The sequence below is a fragment of the Bufo gargarizans genome, chromosome 9 (genome assembly GCF_014858855.1).
Source record: "Bufo gargarizans isolate SCDJY-AF-19 chromosome 9, ASM1485885v1, whole genome shotgun sequence".
In the NCBI taxonomy this organism is placed as follows: Eukaryota; Metazoa; Chordata; class Amphibia; order Anura; family Bufonidae; genus Bufo; species Bufo gargarizans.
Window position 1 is genome coordinate 183,907,722 of NC_058088.1, and position 25,070 is coordinate 183,932,791.

At 40.9% G+C, this 25,070-nt stretch overlaps 2 protein-coding genes across 5 annotated transcripts in view; both read right to left on the reverse strand.

Moving 5' to 3' along the window:
- The window catches only part of LOC122919365 (glycosyltransferase family 92 protein F13G3.3-like), a 77,571-nt gene that overhangs the window by 44,436 nt on the left and 8,065 nt on the right, over positions 1-25,070 (reverse strand).
- On the reverse strand, positions 990-17,251 carry LOC122919362. Of its 4 annotated transcripts, none has more exons than XM_044268340.1 (8): positions 16,271-16,447; positions 7,054-7,252; positions 6,786-6,977; positions 6,621-6,707; positions 6,479-6,544; positions 6,247-6,384; positions 5,833-5,961; positions 990-1,559 (listed from the first exon to the last, which is right to left on the reverse strand). In XM_044268340.1, the coding sequence occupies exons 1-8, from the start codon at positions 16,409-16,411 to the stop codon at positions 1,555-1,557; spliced, it is 957 nt and encodes a 318-aa protein (XP_044124275.1). In that variant the 5' UTR covers positions 16,412-16,447; the 3' UTR covers positions 990-1,554. The 4 variants fall into 4 exon arrangements, with proteins under 4 accessions (XP_044124275.1, XP_044124273.1, XP_044124272.1 ...); XM_044268338.1 differs by lacking the exon at positions 990-1,559 and adding an exon at positions 9,046-9,122 and having other exon boundaries at positions 5,412-5,961; positions 7,054-7,254; positions 16,271-16,311; XM_044268337.1 differs by lacking the exon at positions 990-1,559 and having other exon boundaries at positions 5,412-5,961; positions 16,271-17,251.

Consider the following 25,070-nt stretch of genomic DNA (forward strand, 5'->3'; position numbering starts at 1 on the left):
CGTTAGTATCTGTGTTGCTTGAGGCTGCATTTGACAATTGTTGTTGATCGGTTTGCGGCTGTGTAATCAGGGTTATACCATGCATTTCTTTACCGGACTGTTTGTTGAGCATTAAGTACCTCTGTAACACGACTGTGTAGCGCTTAATTTTTTCATCATCTGAAAGGTCATTTCTGTGTAGTATTTCACTAATCTCAGCATCTAAGCGCCGTATGGCTGTTTGGCGTATATCTGTTGCATCTACGGAGGTATTTTTAAGCCTGTCCATTTCATTTTTGGAAACCAGGAACATTTTCTCGGCATGCTGCATTATGAACCACCGGCTGTATTAGCTATCAGGCTAGTGATTAAAGGTATAGCAAAGCCGAGCAAAGCTCCTATAAAACCGCCGCTCTGGTTCACAATGCGTTTCTTTCCTTTAATGGAGTACTTTTTATCGCTTAATTTCTTTATAGCCCTACGCCATTTTTTCAATATATTTTTTTGCCGCTCTTTAAGGGGGATCTTTCCTTTAAGTATGTTGAGAGCTATCTCGCCAATAGCCGATATCAAATCATTACTGGCGTTACGTAATATTGATTTTCGGGCCTTCAGATTTGTTTTGACTAATGCTTTTAAAAGGTCCCAATTACGCCGGATCCTGCTAGACATCCTTACAGCAACAGCGCAGCTAACAAAAATAACCGTAAAGATGTGCGCTAACCCATTTTACAGCTTCTGTTTGCACACATACGCTACAGGCAGATCTGGAGGGAACAGACCGGTTCTGAGTCGCAGGTCCTCAGGCGTGTCAGATCTTAAATCTACAAGTAAATAGCCGTAAGGCTTGTGTGTAGCATCTTCAAAAGCTTCTAAAAAGAAACGTGTTTTACCGGGGTACATCTGCCGAGCCAACGTAATAACCTGTAATTTATCACGAGGGTTCTTAAAAAGGACCATGTATTTAGTGTTTAAATTTATGGTTCGGCTTTTCTTACCCTGACAAAAAACGTTTTGAACGAGATACATAATGCTCAAATTTCTGTGGTGTACGTATTTGGTGAATGCGTTTTGTATTTCAAGATTTTCACAAGCCGCCTCCATAAGATCATCAACAACCGCCAAATTTACCTTGTCCGTTGGAAAGAGATCCGCGTCTGTAAAATTTTGCGGTTTTCCTCGATAAACCTGATATTTGTAAACAAACGGTTTAGTTCATCATACAATTTCTGCCAACAAGCGTAAAACCAAATGACATTATCAGGTTTGTGCGACATTAACGTATCCTTGTGCATTAATACATTTTTAACAAAAAAACTCTTTCCGGAATTTGAGGGTCCTGCTAGAATACACGAAAAAGGGTGTTGAAATTGTGCAGTCATGTTTAATAGCCAAAAGGCAGCGTTGTAAAGTCAACCGTCAGCTGCCTCTTTGTGTAGACGCACTTTTGCGTTTTACGTAACGGTCTTGTCTCTATGGTCAAGCGCTTCCTATTTCTGAAAATGCCGTCTTGCTCGATGCCTATTGTTTTCTGCGTCTCGGGGTCGTTGTGTGAGTAATCCAACACAAGGTCTTTTAAACTGTCAAAATGAACAAACCGTGTGTTAGCGACATTGAGTGTTATACCCTTAACCTTCAATACGGTTTTCCCGTTGTTAAGTTTGTATCCGTAAGTCTTTGGGCCTGCGGATACAAACTCGGTAATGTGTGCATCGTCGCGTATTTCACTAGTTAGTTCACCGAGAAAATCACCCAAGGGTGGTGTCCATTCAGTCCCCTTACTCACGAATATGACTGAGTCTGTGTCGTGATAAAGGCAACGTTCCTGTAGCCTGTCTAGGAGCGTGTATAATTCGAGTCTGGCATAGGCGGTTGTAAAACAGGCTATAAAAATGTTTGTGTTTTTGTTGTGGGTGTAGCGCTCTTTTACATAGCGCCAATTGACTACGGCCGTATCGTCATCGATGAAATTAACCTCGGAGAGGTCGTAGTACGGCACAAAAGCTAATTTGAAAAGCTCGTCAGGGTCCGTGACTATGCTGGTACGTGACAAGTTAGAACGCTGGCCAAACTTACCCCACAAAGAGTTTAGGAACAGTTTTGAAATTTGTCTTTTTGCGGGGTTTACAGCTATCTTATCAGAGCGCAAACAGACATCTTCTTTTTTTTAAAATGCCGCTATGTAAGAGGTTTTTTCAGAATCCGTTTTACACCAACTGGGATAACCGGAAGCCTCCTGTTTATCTCTGAGGTGTAATTTGATGTACGGGGCGAACAAATCGTCTGTTGTATTCGGAAAATGCCAGATCTCGTAGATCTCGGCAATCCTGTAACCTTTTTGAACAGCTAAAACTAGCTCTATCGTACACCATGTACCGGTTAGGGACCGCTCATCGTCTGTGTGACTGCAAATGTCTTTCTGACAGCTCAAGGCGCATGTGTAACATAGCGGGAACATTAGTTTTTTATTTAGCTTTACAGGGAGGACCGGAAAAAATAAATCTCTTGGCGGGTAAACTTTAACTCGTGCAATGCCAAAGTATTTTTTGATGTATCCAAAATGATCATAAATGATTTTTGGGTGCCCTACAGGGTAAGTCTTAGTTTTATTAACAAAAGGGTACAGACTGGTGAAATCATAATAATGCACTGTTTCATCGACCTGCACCTTGTGGTAAAGTTTAATGGCGTTAGTGCGCCCACCGTAAAGCGCGTCACGAGGATCCAAAGGAGTCGGGAATTTCATTTTAATCAGAAAGTCTTTGACCCCCGAATCGTTTGCAATCATTTCCCGCCACTCGTGTTCCCACAGGACGCGGACCGTAAAGCCTTGTCGCTGTAGTCGACTTTTCCTGACTAGGAAAGCTTGGTACAGCTGTCCGTAGGACGATTTAGTAAGCTCGTTGCTGTCCTGCTCTTTATAGCACACAGGACACCCATGATAAAAACACCCCTGAAATTCAAAAGCGGTGTGTTTACCGTTAACAAAAGCATACCCGTCCAAAAAATATTTATCAACCTTTTTTTCACCGCCCTTTAACGCGTGTTGTATAGAAATGCCTTCAGCATGTTCAAGATACATGAGCCAATGTATAGCGGGTGTTGAAAAGCGTTTCTGGGTCTTGTGGTAATTATCTGCAGGTACAATCGCTATGGTATTTTTGGGTAGAAATTTAAACCGATACATGGCCATGCACACGGATGCCAATGTGATAAGCTGGAGTGGATCAATACATTTAGTGACCGTTCGGTATTTCTTTTCACGTTTAATGTATTGCAGCACTTTTTGTTCCGTCATGGCCATAATCGTGTCCCTGTAACACTCACAAGCCCTTCTCAAAACCTCAACATCCTGCTTACAGTAAGCTTTTAACTCTTTTTGAAAATTAAAGGTATCATTTTTATGTTTCTCATACCAATCTGTGAATTCTTTTTTCTCACAGGGCATCATGTATTCAAAGCCATAATACATAGCGGCCGGTAGGGCGCCTATGTAGTTTTGATTTTCGGCCGTGTTGAAAAAATGCGGGAAGTGACCCTTGGCGCCTGAAAAACCCATAGCCTCGGGCATCTTGCTGAGCTTCATAGGCATGAAATTCAGAGAGTCTATGAACCTAATTTTTAAGTCCTTCAGGGTAACGCACATTAACCGACCGCCTTGATTTATAATATCAATTTTAAATTTTTCATTAATCAGCGCCTGTAAAACAAAATAAGCGTCGTAGCGGCCTGCATTGTGAGCTATGAACGTGTAACCCGAAAACTTACCGTCGGCAAAAAATCGCACAAAGTCAAACGTACAGGTTTTTCCGCTAAACTGCCAGGAGTCGGGTCCGTATAGGGTGGTTGCGTAAATGAAATTGGGTATATGCAAGCCTGTTTCTTGCATGCATTCAAAATCGTAAAAGATGTATTTGTCAGTCATTTTTTTGGGGGTGTATGGCTGCATGTAACAAACATGGTCGTCAAATTTGTCAACCTGCCCGCCGCAGATGGTGCATTTTAAACCGTTACATTTGTGCTCATCGCCGTTGTCTATATATTTGTAACAAAATCCGCAAAAAGTTTTTTTCTTACAAAGAGTTTTATCACTAAGTGCCAGGTTTCTATGTGTTTCAAAACATGCCGCTGAACGGCAATACGTCCTACATATCGGGCAACGTGTATTATTAGACTGCTCCGCACAATTCTGGCTCTGGCACGCTTTACAAAACTGCATGCACCCGTGTCGGTATTTATGTTTGTATACAGTGCAACAAACATCGCAAAAATAATCGAAGCCGATGAAGGCTTTTAGATTTTTTATGCCATAATAATGCTTTTCATGGTGCAATATATAGACGGTCTTTTCTTTAGCGGTGCTTGCTGTGTGATAATAACACCACTGGCCCCTATTGTGGTACAAAATTTTAATTGTGATGCTTAATTTTTTTTCAAATTCAGCAACGTCAGTAAAAGACACCAAATACCCCTCGGGTATTTGTAAGTCTCTATGCAGTTGTCGAGCTTTCTCTAACAAGGCGGCATCGCCCAAAGCAGCACCCTCCAAAATAGTGTAAACACTAGCGGCCAGACAGACGTTATTATCGTAATTATTAAAATCGTATAAATGTTGTTTTTTACGCTCAATAATACGACTATACGCGATACCGCCCAAACGTCTTCGGGCCCCACCACGGCGGCACCTGACAATGATGACAACTAGTTTAAGTGTATTACCGGCTATGCACTCCGCGTTACTCTGTAAAGCGTTAGCGATATTGTCCAAAAATGTTTCGGCGCTAAATCCATCTCTAGAATACCTATTAGAAAAAATCGAATCAAGCGTTTCGCCGCCGTCTAAACGCAATTGTATGAAATCCCCCGGCTCGGCGTCCCGTAAAATCCTATCTAGCAATGTCTGTATAGCAGAGTGTATTGCATCAAGAGCGTCTATAAACGAGCGAATGGCTTCGAGGTTAGCGAATCTGAAGTGTTCCGTGTACATGGTACTGTTAAAATTCGCTAAGTCACGCTGTTGCTGATATACACGTTCTAGATAAACGGATCTAACATTTTGTGTTTCAGTGGATTCGTCTGTAATAGCCGTGTTATAGGGCCTGTCGCCTGAATGACGGCGCTTTGATTGCGTGTTTGAAGGGCTATTAGTGGGCGAGCTGTTTGGCCGACTGTGCTCCGCTTGCGCAGTCTGCGGTTGCTGATGTGTTTGTCCAGCATTCAGACGAGCCGACGCACCAGGCTTGTTACGACACTCCTGTCTTTTTTTGCTAACTATTTTGTTCGGACGCGCCGGCGGCCCATTGTTACGCCGGCTATGCCTTTTTTCTCTAGCTCTTTTAGAACGTTTAACTGAAAAACAGATTTTTATAGCCTTTTTTAACTTTCTAACCCTAGCACTTACAGTTGTTTTTGTGCTTTTAAAAGGACGTCCACCTCCACCAGTCATCACTAGTCAATCTCGGCGTAGCAGCTCTTTTTCAAGAGCGTCAAGATGCGTAATCAGTCGTATGCATTTGTCACGCGTAGCGTGTATTTGTCCCTCAGTATTTTTGTTGGGACTGTTAAACGCTAGAGACGTAGAGTCTTTAACGTAACATTTTAAATGCAACGCCACGCGTGCCATTTTGTCATTACATTTCGCGATATCCCTCAACGTCTTTCCACCCCGACAATAACAGGAATGGACAAGAGGCGCGTCTCGCTGTTGGGGTTCGCTTATCTGTTGTACGTTGCTGCATGTGTCTGGCGTGTCAAATGTGATGCGCTTTTTACAAGGTACTACATCCTGTGTATTGGGTGCTGGTGTTATGTCGCATAAAGCTGTAATATCATTTATTACGCTAGTTGGCTCACCACTCTGCAGACCCGGCAGCGGCGTTGTTAGAACTCCCGCTATCGGTGAAAACTGCTCCTGATGCTGTTTAGTGGTCGAGCGTTGTCTCTCTTTAGCGATTCGGGCTTTGTTGTTTTGTTTTCTTTTGGCTGAAAATTAAAGACAAACATTAAGATATAGTATTAAGAATTTTAAAGCGCTATAATTAAACAGCTATTATAAAAATATCGAAAAAATGCTAGAATTTATATAGTTGTGTTATTTGGATGTATAGCTACATAGCTAGATAAATGGATAGATAGATAGATAGATAGATAGATAGATTGATAACTATATATGTCATTAAAAATTTTAAGACAAGCAGACCGCTGTAGGTATTAAGAACATCAAGCGGCTCTAATTACAACAGAGCACACCGTGTAATATTAACTTACGGGCATCAGGACAGCGGATAACCGGCATTGCGGTATTTTCCGCCAGCCAACTGTCGCGGGCGTTAGTGATCGCCTCTGGTGGTTCGGGGAATGAAACAGTTCTGTTGGTACGTGCGCTGCTACCCGGCAGCTGAAAAACTTTAAATTACAAGGTTTGATTAAACAACATTGTTTTATACCGGTTTAAAAGTTATAGACATTGTTTTTTGAGCCGCTGTAGCTGGATCATTACCCTTTGTGTTAGCTTTCTTTGATTCCGTTTTGGAGCCGCCGGTCGTGGCCATTTTTCTTTTCAACGCTGCATTTAAAGAAAGTATTAGACTTATAGCCATTGTTTAAAATATATTACAGCCTCAATGCATTTTGATCCTTACGCTGTTTGCCCCGCTTGCGCTGCTTTTGTAGGGCCTCCTCGGATAGTGTCGCGATGTCATCAATTGTATAGACTTTTCTTTCCAGCGCTGTGTTTTTAAAAAGTGTATTAGAAATATAGATAATGTTTAAAACAGCCAACATCAAAGAAGTCGATCGAGCCTTACGGGTTCTGGCTAGCCTGGTCGTTTGTTTCATTTCAGGGCGCCCTGGGGTTGTGAGATCGATAACTCGCGACGGATCGTTCTCCTTTAGCTCGGCAGAATTGTTGTTGCTAGTAACTTCAATGTTTGAATGTACTGTATTTTCAGTATCAACGTCTCTGGTCGCGATTCCTAAAATGTCGCGGATTTGCGTGTCTGTAATAAATGTACATGAAATATAGCGAGCTCTAAAACTACATATGTAATAAAAGCATAAGCTGGTTATACTTACCGGGTAGGCAAGGTGATGTCGGATTGTAATCGGGTTCGCTTGAAATATACGTATGAACTAGCCCCATACTGGGCGAATCGTCTGAAAACAATTGCGCACCACCACCGCTAATGTACGACGCATAGTAATCATCGACCGCCATAAGCAGCTGCGCATCGGGCATGTTGTCATCCCCCCATAAATCTTGGTACGAATCCATCTAAACGAAAATGTATATTGTTAGTTAAATTACAACTATATAGCTGACACGTTCGATAGATAAATTGTAGTTGCGGTATTTGTCTGTATGTATACATAGATGGATAGCTAGGTACCTAGCTAACAGAGAGATGTAAAGCTAGATAGTTAGCTAGTTAGATAGATAGATGGATGGATTGATAGAATTTAGATAGTTGGGGGTATTTGGCGGTATGTACACATAGATAAAATGGATAGATAGATATATAGACAACGTAATCTCCTCAGTCCCTTTATTAGGGATCCTCGGGACATGAATTTATATTTCCATGACGGTCTTTAAGACCGAATAAAGTCCCTTTAGGGATCCCTATTTCGCAGTTAAAAGCGTCAACTTTATTAATTTAATTTCTACTTACAAATATATAAAGAACAAAAAAAACAAAGAATGGGTTAAAACTCTCAAGTTCAGTGAGGCATACCGATACAAACAATGATATACTGTATAATATCGACCTCTAGTGGAAGGTAGTGTCTATTAATAGGCACAAGAGTATGTAGCAGGGCATGGTGTATAGAGAGACACCCACATCGACCTCTATGATACAAATAGAGGTTACTTTGTAGCTGGTGAAACTTTGTATATGGCGTTTGCTATTAAAGTGTCCAATAGGGAATTGATACACCTGTGACCCAAAGCACGATTTCAATAGAGCCTGTTCAATACAGGTCGTCATATACATTCCTAATTATAATAAGTATATGGTTTAAAACGCTGAGCCTACATTAGAAACATTAAATAAACCCTTCTAAAAAGCTAGGTGTGATATAATACAGGTCCTCACATTAATACAATAAAAGACATTTACTGTAACTAGCCAGTTGTCAGACATTGCCACTAAGTGTTTGCATAACCAGGCAGCCAGGCTTAAATAAGTTGTCCAAAACTCCATACCGCTGAGAGTTTTAACCCATTCTTTGTTTTTTTTGTTCTTTATATATTTGTAAGTAGAAATTAAATTAATAAAGTTGACGCTTTTAACTGCGAAATAGGGATCCCTAAAGGGACTTTATTCGGTCTTAAAGACCGTCATGGAAATATATAGATATATAGACGTTACATAGATTCAGATAACATAAGACATATAGAATAGATAGATACATAGATAGATGTATAGATAGATAGATTGCTAGAATTTAGATAGTTGGGGGTATTTGGCGGTTTGTACACATAGCTAAAATAAGACATATTGAATAAATAGTGAAAGATATTGCTAGTTAAAATATAATCTAATTTGTATGTGGTAAAAGAAAAAAAAGCCAGTTATATTTGTCTGTATGTATACATAGATGGATAGCTAGGTACCTAGCTAACAGAGAGATGTAAAGCTAGATAGTTAGCTAGTTAGATAGATAGATGGATGGATTGATAGAATTTAGATAGTTGGGGGTATTTGGCGGTGTGTACACATAGATAAAATGGATAGATAGATATATAGACGTTACATAGATTCAGATAACATAAGACATATATAATAGATAGATACATAGATAGATGTATAGATAGATTGCTAGAATTTAGATAGTTGGGGGTATTTGGAGGCATGTACACATAGCTAAAATAAGACATATTGAATAAATAGTGAAAGATATTGCTAGTTAAAATATAATCTAATTTGTATGTGGTAAAAGAAAAAAAAGCCAGTTAGTAAAGCATTACGAATATAAATAAGCAACGTTACATAGCGACAGCTAAAATAATGCATACTCAAAATAGTGAAAGCTTTAAAAGCACAAGTGCCAATGGCTCTTACCTTAAATGTATTATGACTTGTTGGTCTCTGCGTCTATGTGCCCAAGTCTCTCTGTGATAGCCATGCAGAGACTGGACCCTGTTTATATAGGCGGTCCGTGTTGTAACACATGTCAGGTGGTAGCGATTAGCATATTGCATAGTTGCAAAAAAAAAAAAAAAAAAAAAGATCAAGCTGTATAAAATGATATAAAGAGATATCAATGTGTTTAGCCTTTATAGCAATGTTATAAAATTACAAAAAATATTATTTATAATACCTAATTAAATTATAGTAGTTAAATTATGTTTTATAAGAATTTATATGTTTATTATAGGCCTTTTTATGCATTAATCTTAATTTTATATCAATAGCTTATCGGGTGCTATAAAAGGACTTATGAGTGTCTTTTGCTTTTATTTAAAATGAAACTTATAAACTGTATAAAATGATATAATGTGTTTTTGATGTCCCTGACAGGGGGCTATGGCCTTGTAGAGCAACACGATGACAGGGTCTGGGGCAATCTTGAATTAAGCAATGTGTTTGTAGATAAGCCATTTAGGCCCGTATCGATTGAAAATGTGCTTTGCAAGCTGGCGTGTCGATGACAGGGTCTGGGGCAATCTTGAATTGAACAATGTGTTTTGCAAACATTTGTGATCAGCAGTTTGAAGAGAAATAAGGGACAGTCTTGAATTGAGCAATGTGTTTGCAAACATTTGTTCTCAGCAGTTTCAAGAGATATAAACTTGATATCAAACTATAGACTTTTTATATCAAACACTATAAATTTTATATAAAATTGATATCAAGCTATATAAAAAGGGGGCGTGTAAAAGGGGCGTGGTACCTGTCACTTTGACGAACCATATACCCTCTATCTACTGGTATAAAAGAAGAAAATCTAATGACATGGCCTCCTTGTTCACCTGATCTGAACCCCATTGAGAACCTGTGGTCCATCATCAAATGTGAGATTTACAAGGAGGGAAAACAGTCCACCTCTCTGAACAGTGTCTGGGAGGCTGTGGTTGCTGCTGCACGCAATGTTCATAGTGAACAGATCAAAACACTGACAGAATCCATGGATGGCAGGCTTTTGAGTGTCCTTGCAAAGAAAGGTGGCTCTATTGGTCACTGATTTGTTTTTGTTTTGTTTTTGAATGTCAGAAATGTATATTTGTGAATGTTGAGATGTTATATTGGTTTCACTGGTAAAAATAAATAATTGAAATGGGTATATATTTGTTTTTTGTTAAGTTGCCTAATAATTATGTACAGTAATAGTCACCTGCACACACAGATATCCCCCTAAAATAGCTAAAACTAAAAACAAACTAAAAACTACTTCCAAAAATATTCAGCTTTGATATTAATGAGTTTTTTGGGTTCATTGAGAACATGGTTGTTGTTCAATAATAAAATTAATCCTCAAAAATACAACTTGCCTAATAATTCTGCACTCCCTGTATTTGTCTACCATTTATTACTAATCCTGAGCTTTGCCACTCCATTTATTTATACCTAACAACATAAGCTGCTATATTTGGGTTATATACCCCCACAATCCTAGACACTAGGGATATTGGCGCCTCTCTGTGGTCCTTTTTTTTTTTTAGCGTCCCCACGGTACCCTACCTTTTCTTTCCAACCACCCACCTTGAGGGAATCAAAGTGAGTTGAGACCATTGGCAGCCTGCCCTCACCTGTTCCACTATCTTCGTTTTACCCTTTTTTTTCCTAATATTCAGGTGAAATCAAAGGACACTTATTCTGCCCCACCTTTGGCGCCCTGCGAAGTTACCCCTGGACCATCGTTCTGAAGGCCCAGTGACTAACCCTCTTTTTTACCTTTTCCTGTCTCTCCCTTTCATAAAAGACAGATGGTCTATTGACTTGTTCACAGAATTTACATGTATGTGTATGGCTATGTAAGGGTACTTTCACACTTGCGGCAGAGTAATCTGGCAAGCAGTGCCTGATCAGTCATAAAAAATGCATTGAAATGCCGGATCCGTCTTTCCGGTGTCATCCAGCAAAACGGATCCGGCATTTATTTTTTTCACCTTTTTTCGGTCTGCGCGTGTGCAGACCGGAAGGACTGATCCGGCATTCCGGTATTTTGAATGCCAGATCCGGCACTAATACATTCCTATGGGGTAAAATGCCGGATCCGGCATTCAGGCAAGTCTTCAGTTTTTTTCACCAGAGATAAAACCGTAGCATGCTGCGGTTTTATCTTTTGCCTGATCAGTCAAAATGACTGAACTGAAGACATCCTGATGCATCCTGAACGGATTACTCTCCATTCAGAATGCATGGGGATATGCCTGATCAGTTCTTTTCTGGTATAGAGCCGGTGTTTTATTTATTTTTGGTACAGATTTTTTACACAGTGCAAATCTGCCGTACGAAAATCCAGGCCGGTAGTTCCGCCACATGTGATTGTACCGTAAAAGTATATCGTAGATTTCAATTTTATCTACTTTTCAGCCTCGCATAGGAGCAACCATATTTTGTAAATAACTGCTGTAGGTCAGGATTTAAAAAAAAGAAAATGGTCTGTCCTCGCAATGCAACCTTTAGTGATCATGTGCTTGTGTCTCGTCTGAGAATATAATTCATGTTGGAGAGAATGAAATCTATAATAGAAGAAAACGTAAGGCAGCTCTCACCTGCAGTAGTAAAATCACCAGAGGTGCACGGATGCCGCTCCTGGATGCGGTATATACAGTAAGAAAAAGAAGAAAATCCAGCTCTCTCCGGTGAAAAAATGAAAAACTTTAATCCAGCAAGTTTAAAATCCATACAGGTGTACAAATAGCAGTCAACGCGTTTCAGACCTCAGAGAAATATGGGTCCTTCCTCATGACAAACGTGTTTATGAAATGGGAGCTCCCTCTTAAGTAGCACATACTAACCCCAGGCTGATAGGTATCACCTGGGAGGTGGAGACCCAAGGGGGCGTTCCCATGCACATGACACAGAAGAAAACCCTTTTTAACCCCTTAAGTACACATGACGTATCGGTACGGCATGTTTCCCGAGTCCTTAAGGACACATGACGTACCGGTACGTCATGTGTTGTTCCGATCACTGCCGTGCGGCCGGCTGTGATCGGAACAAGGTGCCTGCTCAAATCATTGAGCAGGCACCTCGGCTAAATGCGCGGGGGGGTCCCGTGACCCCCCCCATGTCCGCGATCGCAACAAACCGCAGGTCAATTCAGACCTGCGGTTTGTTGCGCTTTCTGCAGTTTCTGATCGCTGCGGTCCCTGACCGCGGCGATCAGAAACTTTAGTGTGGCGAAAATATATATTTATCACCCCCCCCCCCCTGCACCTCTGAATGATTTTAGCCCGGTGGGAGGTGCAGGGGGGGGTGTTGCGGGCGGTGGGGGCGGTGCGGGAGGCGGGCGGTGCGGCAGGCGGGATCGCGATCCCCCGCCTGCCTCCCATTGAATAATCGTTGGTGTAGAGTGGGTATACCAGGGTGCCAGCACATTGCTGGCACCCTGGTATAAACGGCTGACATCGGTGATGCGATGTCAGCCGTTTAACCCTTTCCATACAGCGGTCCGTACGGACCGCTGTATGGAAAAAGTTAACAGTAAGAGGGAGCTCCCTCCCTCTCCGATCGGGGGGCTGCAGTGCCTTTGCAGCCCCCCGATGCAGAGGGAGAGAGCCCCCAGACATCCCCCCGCAGCCCCGTCCTTACCCTTCCCCGTCTGCGCAGTTCTGACCACTACTGAGCAGACGGGGAAGGTTCCCATGGCAACAGGACGCCTGATCAGGCGTCCTGCTGTCCATGGTGCTGAACAGATCTGTGCTGAAAGCATAGATCTGTTCAGTGTAAGTAAAATACAATACAGAGCCCTATATAGAGTACAGTACTGTATTATACAGACATCAGACCCACTGGATCTTCAAGAACCAAGTGGGTCTGGGTCAAAAAAAATGTGAAAAAAAGGTAAAAATCAAAAAACACATTTATCACTGATTAAAAATTAAAAAAATAAAATTCCCTACACATGTTTGGTATCGCCGCGTCCGTAACGACCTGATCTATAAAACGGTCATGTTACTTTACCCGAACGGTGAACGCCATAAAAATAAAAAATAAAAAACTATGATGAAATTTAAATTTTGTCCACCTTACTTCCCAAAAAAAGGTAATAAAAGTGATCAAAAAAGTCGCATGTACGCCAAAATTGTAACAATCAAACCGTCATCTCATCCCGCAAAAAATGAGACCCTACTTAAGATAATCGCCCAAAAACTGAAAAAACTATGGCTCTTAGACTATGGAAACACTAAAACATCATTTTTTTTGTTTCAAAAATGAAATCATTGTGTAAAACTTTCATAAATAAAAATAAAGTATACATATTAGGTATCGCCGCGTCCGTATCGACCGGCTCTATAAAAATATCACATGACCTAACCCCTCAGGTGACCACCGTAAAAAAATAAAAATAAAAACGGTGTAAAAAAAGCCATTTTTTGTCATCTTACGTCACAAAAAGTGTAATAGCAAACGATCAAAAAGTCATATGCACCCCAAAATAGTGCAAATCAAACCGTCATCTCATCCCGCAAAAAATGAGACCCTACTTAAGATAATTGCCCAAAAACTGAAAAAACAATGGCTCTTAGACTATGGAGACACTAAAACATTTTTTTTGTTTTAAAAATGAAATCATTGTGTAAAACGTACATAAATAAAAAAAATTGTATACATATTAGGTATCGCCGCGTCCGTGACAACCTGCTCTATAAAATTACCACATGATCTAACCTGTCAGATGAATGTTGTAAATAACAAAAAAAAAAAAAACGCTGCCAAAAAAGCTATTTCTTGTTACCTTGCCGCACAAAAAGTGTAATATAGAGCAACCAAAAATCATATGTACCCTAAACTAGTACCAACAAAACTGCCACCCTATCCCGTAGTTTCTAAAATGGGGTCACTTTTTTGGAGTTTCTACTCTAGGGGTGCATCAGGGGGGCTTCAAATGGGACATGGTGTAAAAAAAAACAGTCCAGCAAAACCTGCCTTCCAAAAACCGTATGGCATTCCTTTCCTTCTGCGCCCTGCCGTGTGCCCGTACAGCAGTTTACGACCACATATGGGGTGTTTCTGTAAACTACAGAATCAGGGCCATAAATAATGAGTTTTGTTTGGCTGTTAACCCTTGCTTTGTAACTGGAAAAAAAATTTTTTAATGGAAAATATGCCAAAAAAGTGAAATTTTGAAATTGTATCTCTATTTTCCATTAAATCTTGTGCAACACCTAAAGGGTTAACCATGTTTGTAAAATCAGTTTTGAATACCTTGAGGGGTGTAGTTTCTTAGATGGGGTCACTTTTATGGAGTTTATAATCTGGGGGTGCATCAGGGGGGCTTCAAATGGGACTTGGTGTCAAAAAACCGGTCCATAAAAATCAGCCCTCCAAAAAAACGGCGCACCTTTCCCTCTACGCCCCGCTGTGTGGCCGTACAGTAGTTTACGACCACATATGGGGTGTTTCTGTAAACAGCAGAGTCAGGGCAATAAAGATAGTCTTGTTTGGCTGTTAACCCTTGCTTTGTTAGTGGAAAAAATGGGTTAAAATGGAAAATTAGGCAAAAAAATGAAATTCTCAAATTTCATCGCCATTTGCCAATAACTCTTGTGCAACACCTAAAGGGTTAACGACGTATGTAAAATCAGTTTTGAATACCTTGAGGGGTGTACTTTCTTAGATAGGGTCACTTTTATGGAGTTTCTACTCTAGGGGTGCATCAGGGGGCTTCAAATGGGACATGGTGTAAATAAACCAGTCCATAAAAATCAGCCTTCCAAAAACCAAACGGCGCACCTTTCACTCTACGCCCCGCTGTGTGGCCGTACAGTAGTTTACGGCCACATATTGGGTATTTCTGTAAACGGCAGAGTCAGGGCAATAAAGATATAGTCTTGTTTGGCTGTTAACCCTTGCTTTGTTAGTGGAAAAAATGGGTTAAAATGAAAAATTAGACAAAAAAATAAAATTCTCAAATTTCCTCCCCATTTGCCAATAACTCTTGTGCAACACCTAAAGGGTTAACAACGTATTCAAAATCAGTTTTGAATACCTTGAGGGGTGTAGTTTCTTAGATGGGGTCATTTTTGGGTGGTTTCTATTATGTAAGCCTTGCAAAGTGACTTGAGACCTGAACTGGTCCCTAAAAATTGAGTTTTTGTAAATTTCTGAAAAATTTCAAGATTTGCTTCTAAACTTCTAAGCCTTATAACATCCCCAAAAAATAAAATATCATTCCCAAAATAATTCAAACATGAAGTAGACATATGGGGAATGTAAAGTCATCACAATTTTTGGGGGTATTACTATGTATTACAGAAGTAGAGAAACTGGAACTTTGAAATTTGCAAATTTTTCCAAATTTTTGTTAAATTAGGTCTTTTTTGGTGCAAAAAAAATAATTTTTTTGACTTCATTTTACCAGTGTCATGAAGTACAATATGTGACGAAAAAACAATCTCAGAATGGCCTGGATAAGTCAAAGCGTTTTAAAGTTATCAGCACTTGAAGTGACTCTGGTCAGATTTGCAAAAAATGGCCTGGTCCTTAAGGTGAAATAGGGCTGTGTCCTTAAGGGGTTAATCAAGGGCAAACACCAGCAAAAAGGGGAAAAAAAAGGAAAAGAACCTTACATACAGGTAAATTAAATCACGATGGCTACTTTCACACCTGCGTTCGGAGCGGATCCGTCTGGTATCTGCACAGACGGATCCGCACCTATAATTCAAACGCTTAGATGCTTTCAGAACGGATTCGCCCGCATCACCATGAACAAAAAAAAAAATGTTTCTCTTTTTTCTCCCTTCTCCACGGCAACGCAAACGGATCCGTCCCGACCCCACACCAGATAGATAGATATATAGACGTTACATAGATTCAGATAACATAAGACATATATAATAGATAGATACATAGATAGATGTATAGATAGATTGCTAGAATTTAGATAGTTGGGGGTATTTGGAGGCATGTACACATAGCTAAAATAAGACATATTGAATAAATAGTGAAAGATATTGCTAGTTAAAATATAATCTAATTTGTATGTGGTAAAAGAAAAAAAAGCCAGTTAGTAAAGCATTACGAATATAAATAAGCAACGTTACATAGCGACAGCTAAAATAATGCATACTCAAAATAGTGAAAGCTTTAAAAGCACAAGTGCCAATGGCTCTTACCTTTAAATGTATTATGACTTGTTGGTCTCTGCGTCTATGTGCCCAAGTCTCTCTGTGATAGCCATGCAGAGACTGGACCCTGTTTATATAGGCGGTCCGTGTTGTAACACATGTCAGGTGGTAGCGATTAGCATATTGCATAGTTGCAAAAAAAAAAAAAAAAAAAAAAAGATCAAGCTGTATAAAATGATATAAAGAGATATCAATGTGTTTAGCCTTTATAGCAATGTTATAAAATTACAAAAAATATTATTTATAATACCTAATTAAATTATAGTAGTTAAATTATGTTTTATAAGAATTTATATGTTTATTATAGGCCTTTTTATGCATTAATCTTAATTTTATATCAATAGCTTATCGGGTGCTATAAAAGGACTTATGAGTGTCTTTTGCTTTTATTTAAAATGAAACTTATAAACTGTATAAAATGATATAATGTGTTTTTGATGTCCCTGACAGGGGGCTATGGCCTTGTAGAGCAACACGATGACAGGGTCTGGGGCAATCTTGAATTAAGCAATGTGTTTGTAGATAAGCCATTTAGGCCCGTATCGATTGAAAATGTGCTTTGCAAGCTGGCGTGTCGATGACAGGGTCTGGGGCAATCTTGAATTGAACAATGTGTTTTGCAAACATTTGTGATCAGCAGTTTGAAGAGAAATAAGGGACAGTCTTGAATTGAGCAATGTGTTTGCAAACATTTGTTCTCAGCAGTTTCAAGAGATATAAACTTGATATCAAACTATAGACTTTTTATATCAAACACTATAAATTTTATATAAAATTGATATCAAGCTATATAAAAAGGGGGCGTGTAAAAGGGGCGTGGTACCTGTCACTTTGACGAACCATATACCCTCTATCTACTGGTATAAAAGAAGAAAATCTAATGACATGGCCTCCTTGTTCACCTGATCTGAACCCCATTGAGAACCTGTGGTCCATCATCAAATGTGAGATTTACAAGGAGGGAAAACAGTCCACCTCTCTGAACAGTGTCTGGGAGGCTGTGGTTGCTGCTGCACGCAATGTTCATAGTGAACAGATCAAAACACTGACAGAATCCATGGATGGCAGGCTTTTGAGTGTCCTTGCAAAGAAAGGTGGCTCTATTGGTCACTGATTTGTTTTTGTTTTGTTTTTGAATGTCAGAAATGTATATTTGTGAATGTTGAGATGTTATATTGGTTTCACTGGTAAAAATAAATAATTGAAATGGGTATATATTTGTTTTTTGTTAAGTTGCCTAATAATTATGTACAGTAATAGTCACCTGCACACACAGATATCCCCCTAAAATAGCTAAAACTAAAAACAAACTAAAAACTACTTCCAAAAATATTCAGCTTTGATATTAATGAGTTTTTTGGGTTCATTGAGAACATGGTTGTTGTTCAATAATAAAATTAATCCTCAAAAATACAACTTGCCTAATAATTCTGCACTCCCTGTATTTGTCTACCATTTATTACTAATCCTGAGCTTTGCCACTCCATTTATTTATACCTAACAACATAAGCTGCTATATTTGGGTTATATACCCCCACAATCCTAGACACTAGGGATATTGGCGCCTCTCTGTGGTCCTTTTTTTTAGCGTCCCCACGGTACCCTACCTCTTTCTTTCCAACCACCCACCTTGAGGGAATCAAAGTGAGTTGAGACCATTGGCAGCCTGCCCTCACCTGTTCCACTATCTTCGTTTTACCCTTTTTTTTCCTAATATTCAGGTGAAATCAAAGGACACTTATTCTGCCCCACCTTTGGCGCCCTGCGAAGTTACCCCTGGACCATCGTTCTGAAGGCCCAGTGACTAACCCTCTTTTTTACCTTTTCCTGTCTCTCCCTTTCATAAAAGACAGATGGTCTATTGACTTGTTCACAGAATTTACATGTATGTGTATGGCTATGTAAGGGTACTTTCACACTTGCGGCAGAGTAATCTGGCAAGCAGTGCCTGATCAGTCATAAAAAATGCATTGAAATGCCGGATCCGTCTTTCCGGTGTCATCCAGCAAAACGGATCCGGCATTTATTTTTTTCACCTTTTTTCGGTCTGCGCGTGTGCAGACCGGAAGGACTGATCCGGCATTCCGGTATTTTGAATGCCAGATCCGGCACTAATACATTCCTATGGGGTAAAATGCCGGATCCGGCATTCAGGCAAGTCTTCAGTTTTTTTCACCAGAGATAAAACCGTAGCATGCTGCGGTTTTATCTTTTGCCTGATCAGTCAAAATGACTGAACTGAAGACATCCTGATGCATCCTGAACGGATTACTCTCCATTCAGAATGCATGGGGATATGCCTGATCAGTTCTTTTCTGGTATAGAGCCGGTGTTTTATTTATTTTTGGTACAGATTTTTTACACAGTGCAAATCTGCCGTACGAAAATCCAGGCCGGTAGTTCCGCCACATGTGATTGTACCGTAAAAGTATATCGTAGATTTCAATTTTATCTACTTTTCAGCCTCGCATAGGAGCAACCATATTTTGTAAATAACTGCTGTAGGTCAGGATTTAAAAAAAAGAAAATGGTCTGTCCTCGCAATGCAACCTTTAGTGATCATGTGCTTGTGTCTCGTCTGAGAATATAATTCATGTTGGAGAGAATGAAATCTATAATAGAAGAAAACGTAAGGCAGCTCTCACCTGCAGTAGTAAAATCACCAGAGGTGCACGGATGCCGCTCCTGGATGCGGTATATACAGTAAGAAAAAGAAGAAAATCCAGCTCTCTCCGGTGAAAAAATGAAAAACTTTAATCCAGCAAGTTTAAAATCCATACAGGTGTACAAATAGCAGTCAACGCGTTTCAGACCTCAGAGAAATATGGGTCCTTCCTCATGACAAACGTGTTTATGAAATGGGAGCTCCCTCTTAAGTAGCACATACTAACCCCAGGCTGATAGGTATCACCTGGGAGGTGGAGACCCAAGGGGGCGTTCCCATGCACATGACACAGAAGAAAACCCTTTTTAACCCCTTAAGTACACATGACGTATCGGTACGGCATGTTTCCCGAGTCCTTAAGGACACATGACGTACCGGTACGTCATGTGTTGTTCCGATCACTGCCGTGCGGCCGGCTGTGATCGGAACAAGGTGCCTGCTCAAATCATTGAGCAGGCACCTCGGCTAAATGCGCGGGGGGGTCCCGTGACCCCCCCCATGTCCGCGATCGCAACAAACCGCAGGTCAATTCAGACCTGCGGTTTGTTGCGCTTTCTGCAGTTTCTGATCGCTGCGGTCCCTGACCGCGGCGATCAGAAACTTTAGTGTGGCGAAAATATATATTTATCACCCCCCCCCCCCCTGCACCTCTGAATGATTTTAGCCCGGTGGGAGGTGCAGGGGGGGGTGTTGCGGGCGGTGGGGGCGGTGCGGGAGGCGGGCGGTGCGGCAGGCGGGATCGCGATCCCCCGCCTGCCTCCCATTGAATAATCGTTGGTGTAGAGTGGGTATACCAGGGTGCCAGCACATTGCTGGCACCCTGGTATAAACGGCTGACATCGGTGATGCGATGTCAGCCGTTTAACCCTTTCCATACAGCGGTCCGTACGGACCGCTGTATGGAAAAAGTTAACAGTAAGAGGGAGCTCCCTCCCTCTCCGATCGGGGGGCTGCAGTGCCTTTGCAGCCCCCCGATGCAGAGGGAGAGAGCCCCCAGACATCCCCCCGCAGCCCCGTCCTTACCCTTCCCCGTCTGCGCAGTTCTGACCACTACTGAGCAGACGGGGAAGCTTCCCATGGCAACAGGACGCCTGATCAGGCGTCCTGCTGTCCATGGTGCTGAACAGATCTGTGCTGAAAGCATAGATCTGTTCAGTGTAAGTAAAATACAATACAGAGCCCTATATAGAGTACAGTACTGTATTATACAGACATCAGACCCACTGGATCTTCAAGAACCAAGTGGGTCTGGGTCAAAAAAAATGTGAAAAAAAGGTAAAAATCAAAAAACACATTTATCACTGATTAAAAATTAAAAAAATAAAATTCCCTACACATGTTTGGTATCGCCGCGTCCGTAACGACCTGATCTATAAAACGGTCATGTTACTTTACCCGAACGGTGAACGCCATAAAAATAAAAAATAAAAAACTATGATGAAATTGAAATTTTGTCCACCTTACTTCCCAAAAAAAGGTAATAAAAGTGATCAAAAAAGTCGCATGTACGCCAAAATTGTAACAATCAAACCGTCATCTCATCCCGCAAAAAATGAGACCCTACTTAAGATAATCGCCCAAAAACTGAAAAAACTATGGCTCTTAGACTATGGAAACACTAAAACATCATTTTTTTTGTTTCAAAAATGAAATCATTGTGTAAAACTTTCATAAATAAAAATAAAGTATACATATTAGGTATCGCCGCGTCCGTATCGACCGGCTCTATAAAAATATCACATGACCTAACCCCTCAGGTGACCACTGTAAAAAAATAAAAATAAAAACGGTGTAAAAAAAGCCATTTTTTGTCATCTTACGTCACAAAAAGTGTAATAGCAAACGATCAAAAAGTCATATGCACCCCAAAATAGTGCAAATCAAACCGTCATGGCTGTTAACCCTTGCTTTGTTAGTGGAAAAAATGGGTTAAAATGAAAAATTAGACAAAAAAATAAAATTCTCAAATTTCCTCCCCATTTGCCAATAACTCTTGTGCAACACCTAAAGGGTTAACAACGTATTCAAAATCAGTTTTGAATACCTTGAGGGGTGTAGTTTCTTAGATGGGGTCATTTTTGGGTGGTTTCTATTATGTAAGCCTTGCAAAGTGACTTGAGACCTGAACTGGTCCCTAAAAATTGAGTTTTTGTAAATTTCTGAAAAATTTCAAGATTTGCTTCTAAACTTCTAAGCCTTATAACATCCCCAAAAAATAAAATATCATTCCCAAAATAATTCAAACATGAAGTAGACATATGGGGAATGTAAAGTCATCACAATTTTTGGGGGTATTACTATGTATTACAGAAGTAGAGAAACTGGAACTTTGAAATTTGCAAATTTTTCCAAATTTTTGTTAAATTAGGTCTTTTTTGGTGCAAAAAAAATAATTTTTTTGACTTCATTTTACCAGTGTCATGAAGTACAATATGTGACGAAAAAACAATCTCAGAATGGCCTGGATAAGTCAAAGCGTTTTAAAGTTATCAGCACTTGAAGTGACTCTGGTCAGATTTGCAAAAAATGGCCTGGTCCTTAAGGTGAAATAGGGCTGTGTCCTTAAGGGGTTAATCAAGGGCAAACACCAGCAAAAAGGGGAAAAAAAAGGAAAAGAACCTTACATACAGGTAAATTAAATCACGATGGCTACTTTCACACCTGCGTTCGGAGCGGATCCGTCTGGTATCTGCACAGACGGATCCGCACCTATAATTCAAACGCTTAGATGCTTTCAGAACGGATTCGCCCGCATCACCATGAACAAAAAAAAAAATGTTTCTCTTTTTTCTCCCTTCTCCACGGCAACGCAAACGGATCCGTCCCGACCCCACACCGAAAGTCAATGGGGGACGGATCCGTCCGAAACACGTTTGTCATGAGGAAGGACCCATATTTCTCTGAGGTCTGAAACGCGTTGACTGCTATTTGTACACCTGTATGGATTTTAAACTTGCTGGATTAAAGTTTTTCATTTTTTCACCGGAGAGAGCTGGATTTTCTTCTTTTTCTTACTGTATATACCGCATCCAGGAGCGGCATCCGTGCACCTCTGGTGATTTTACTACTGCAGGTGAGAGCTGCCTTACGTTTTCTTCTATTATTGCTTACCTGGTGGCGTGCACTCCCTGCAAGGACTTTGTATACATACAGCAAGTTTTTTCTGTATTCCCTTGGAGCATGGCACATATCTCGTTACGCCCTGTGGAAAATGATGACAACAGGATAAGAAGGATGAATGCCATTTTTGACGCTCCTAAACAGGAATTACAGGATGTACTCAATATGAAAATGCAGATGTCGACATTCGAAAATCTGTTACTAAAGGAGTTACGGACATGGTGGGATGCCACTTCATTGCAGAAGTATATTGACAAGAATATTATCCCCCGTGGCTTACGGATTAAGAAGAATCCGACGACCATCTATTCTGACTCCTTTGTTTTGCAGTGGCAAACTATTTTATCGGATTGCTCATTTAAATTGATGGAGCTGATAATACATCATGAACAGGATTCCCTCTCTGCCTTGAGAGAGGAAATAAAAACAGCACAGGACCTGTTATCAGCCCATGCCGACATGCCAAGTTTTGCGGATGCAGACAATCAACTGAAGAGCAATCTTGAAAAGGTAGAGGAAGATCTTATACTCTTCAAACAGAGCAAATTTAATAGGGATCTGCTTGACTACAGCAACAACACAGTTTACACCTGGGCTGAAGTACGCAGGAGCACACCGCGCTCCATTTTACGCTGATCTCGCAATAGACAAAGAAGATCTGGCCGTGTATCATTTAGTTCTAGTGAACGCGACTCACAGGAGTCTTCACCAGATGCTACTGATCCCCCGATGAGCAGTGTGGAAAGGGATCCCAATCCACGTTTAACACCTGCCAATCAGCACAGTAAAGATGCAAAAAACGACGGGCAGGCTGGCGGCACCGGAAAAAGTCACCGCTACCCGTCCAGACAGAAAAGATAAATGAAGACATACAAGTCATCAATCTGTCGGCATCTATTATTTCATCCCAGCAAATTATGGTCTTACAAAAGGGACTTTCGTTTTCTCCCACGCATCATTTCAACTTGTACCGAACGATCCTCGATGTTAATAGGTTCGCCCGGAACCTAACGTTGAGGAAACATTTCCGGGGGGAACCTCTGGGTGATGCACTTGGCAGTGTTGTTTCCTCTTCACCACAAGCTTCACAGGACTTTGATATCCGTCAGGACGATGTTGCTTCCTCCCTGCAACGGGCCCCACGTGACCCCGACTGTGGTCATGACGGCGCCACCCTCTCTTTGCAGTTAGCTCCATGGGACTCGGATATCGTCCATAGCAACACTGTTCCCTCCTTACAGCAGACCACACGAGACTCTGGTAGGAACCATGGTAACGCCGCTTTTTCTCCCCAGCAGCCCCCAATGAACCCTGCCATTAATCATGGACATGACAGCAGGCCTTTATCTACAGCATGCACTGATATGTCTAGTAGTAAGTCTGTTAATGTTAATGTTACGCCAGTATTATATGGCAATACTATGAGCTTTGCTGAACTTGTCCATTGTAATTTTCTTCAAACTGGTACTAGGGATGAGGGGGGTCATGTTAATACCTCTGTGTCCTTTAAAACACATAATAGGGATTTTTACCCTATTCAATCTCGTTCAATTGCCTTAGACAAATACCAGGAATTGGTTGAAAAAGAATTATGTCTTTTGCATGATACTTCGAGGACACAGAGTTATTCCAACATGACCGCAGTGGAAAAAATTGCCTTGCGTGATCTAGGAGCAAGGGAGGATATCATCATTAAGGAGGCAGATTAGGGGGGGTCAGTAGTTGTATTGGATAAGGGCCTGTATGGATCCCTTGTCACCACTATGCTGGATGATACTAATGTTTATGTTCGTTTGCCCTATGACCCATTGAGGAATTTTCAATCAGAAATGAAGAAACTCCTGGACTGTGGGGTATCATGTGGCTGTCTTAGTGTTAGGGAGAGGGAATACATCTTTGTGGAACATCCTATAGCACCTATTTTTCATGCTTTGCCTAAAGTCCACAAGGATGTATTCCCCCCACCCCTCAGACCCATTGTGGCTGGTATCGGCTCATATTCTGAGCGATTTTCTGAGTGGGTGGACTCCCTATTACAGCCCCTGATACCACACATTCCAGGGTTTCTTAAGGACACTAGGGCGGTGCTACAAGCCTTTGCTGAATTCAAGTGGAAGGATAACTACTCGTGGATAACAGCGGATATTACATCCCTATACACTAATATTCCCCACAATTTGGCCATCATTGCGCTGAGGTGGTTTTTTGAATACTACAGTGACTACACCCAGACTTTGAGGGAATATGTTGTCCACGTGGTGGATTTCCTCCTCAGGCACAATTATTTTTTGTTTGGTGAGAATTTTTATCTTCAGGTGTCGGGGGTGTCGATGGGGGCTAAGTTCTCTCCCTCCATAGCTAATATATTTATGGCATGGTGGTAGGGACACTTTCTCCTCATCGACGCCCTCCCACTCCTGGACCACCTACTCTGGTATGGACGTTACATTGATGACCTGCTGATGGTTGGTGTGGTCTGGTGATGTGACGTCCATACCAGAGCTTATAAAATATTTTAATTCCAAGGTGGATGACATACAATTAGTTTTTCATACTCACCGAACTGAGATACAATTTCTGGATCTGTGCCTGAGGGGGGACCCCTCCACCAGTGTAGTTAATACACTAACTCACCGCAAACAACTAGCAGGTAATACCATACTTCTGGCCAAGTCATGCCATCCCTCCCATACTATCCATAGCATTCCTAGGGGGGAACTTATACGTGCCCGTCGTAACTGTTCCGATCAGAGAGCTTTTGAGATAGAAGCCTCTAATATTACTAATAGACTGTTACGCAGGGACTATTTACAGCAGGATATACAACATGCTAAAAAAATGGTTTCACAAATCAACAGACAGTCATTGATTTTTCCGGAACAGTCCCAGGCACGCAGACCACTAGTGAACTCCACTCACTGTCAGCAAGCAACTCATTTCGTTACACAATACAGCCAAGAGTTCTCTGCCATATGTAAAATTATGAAGAAATATCTGAATGTA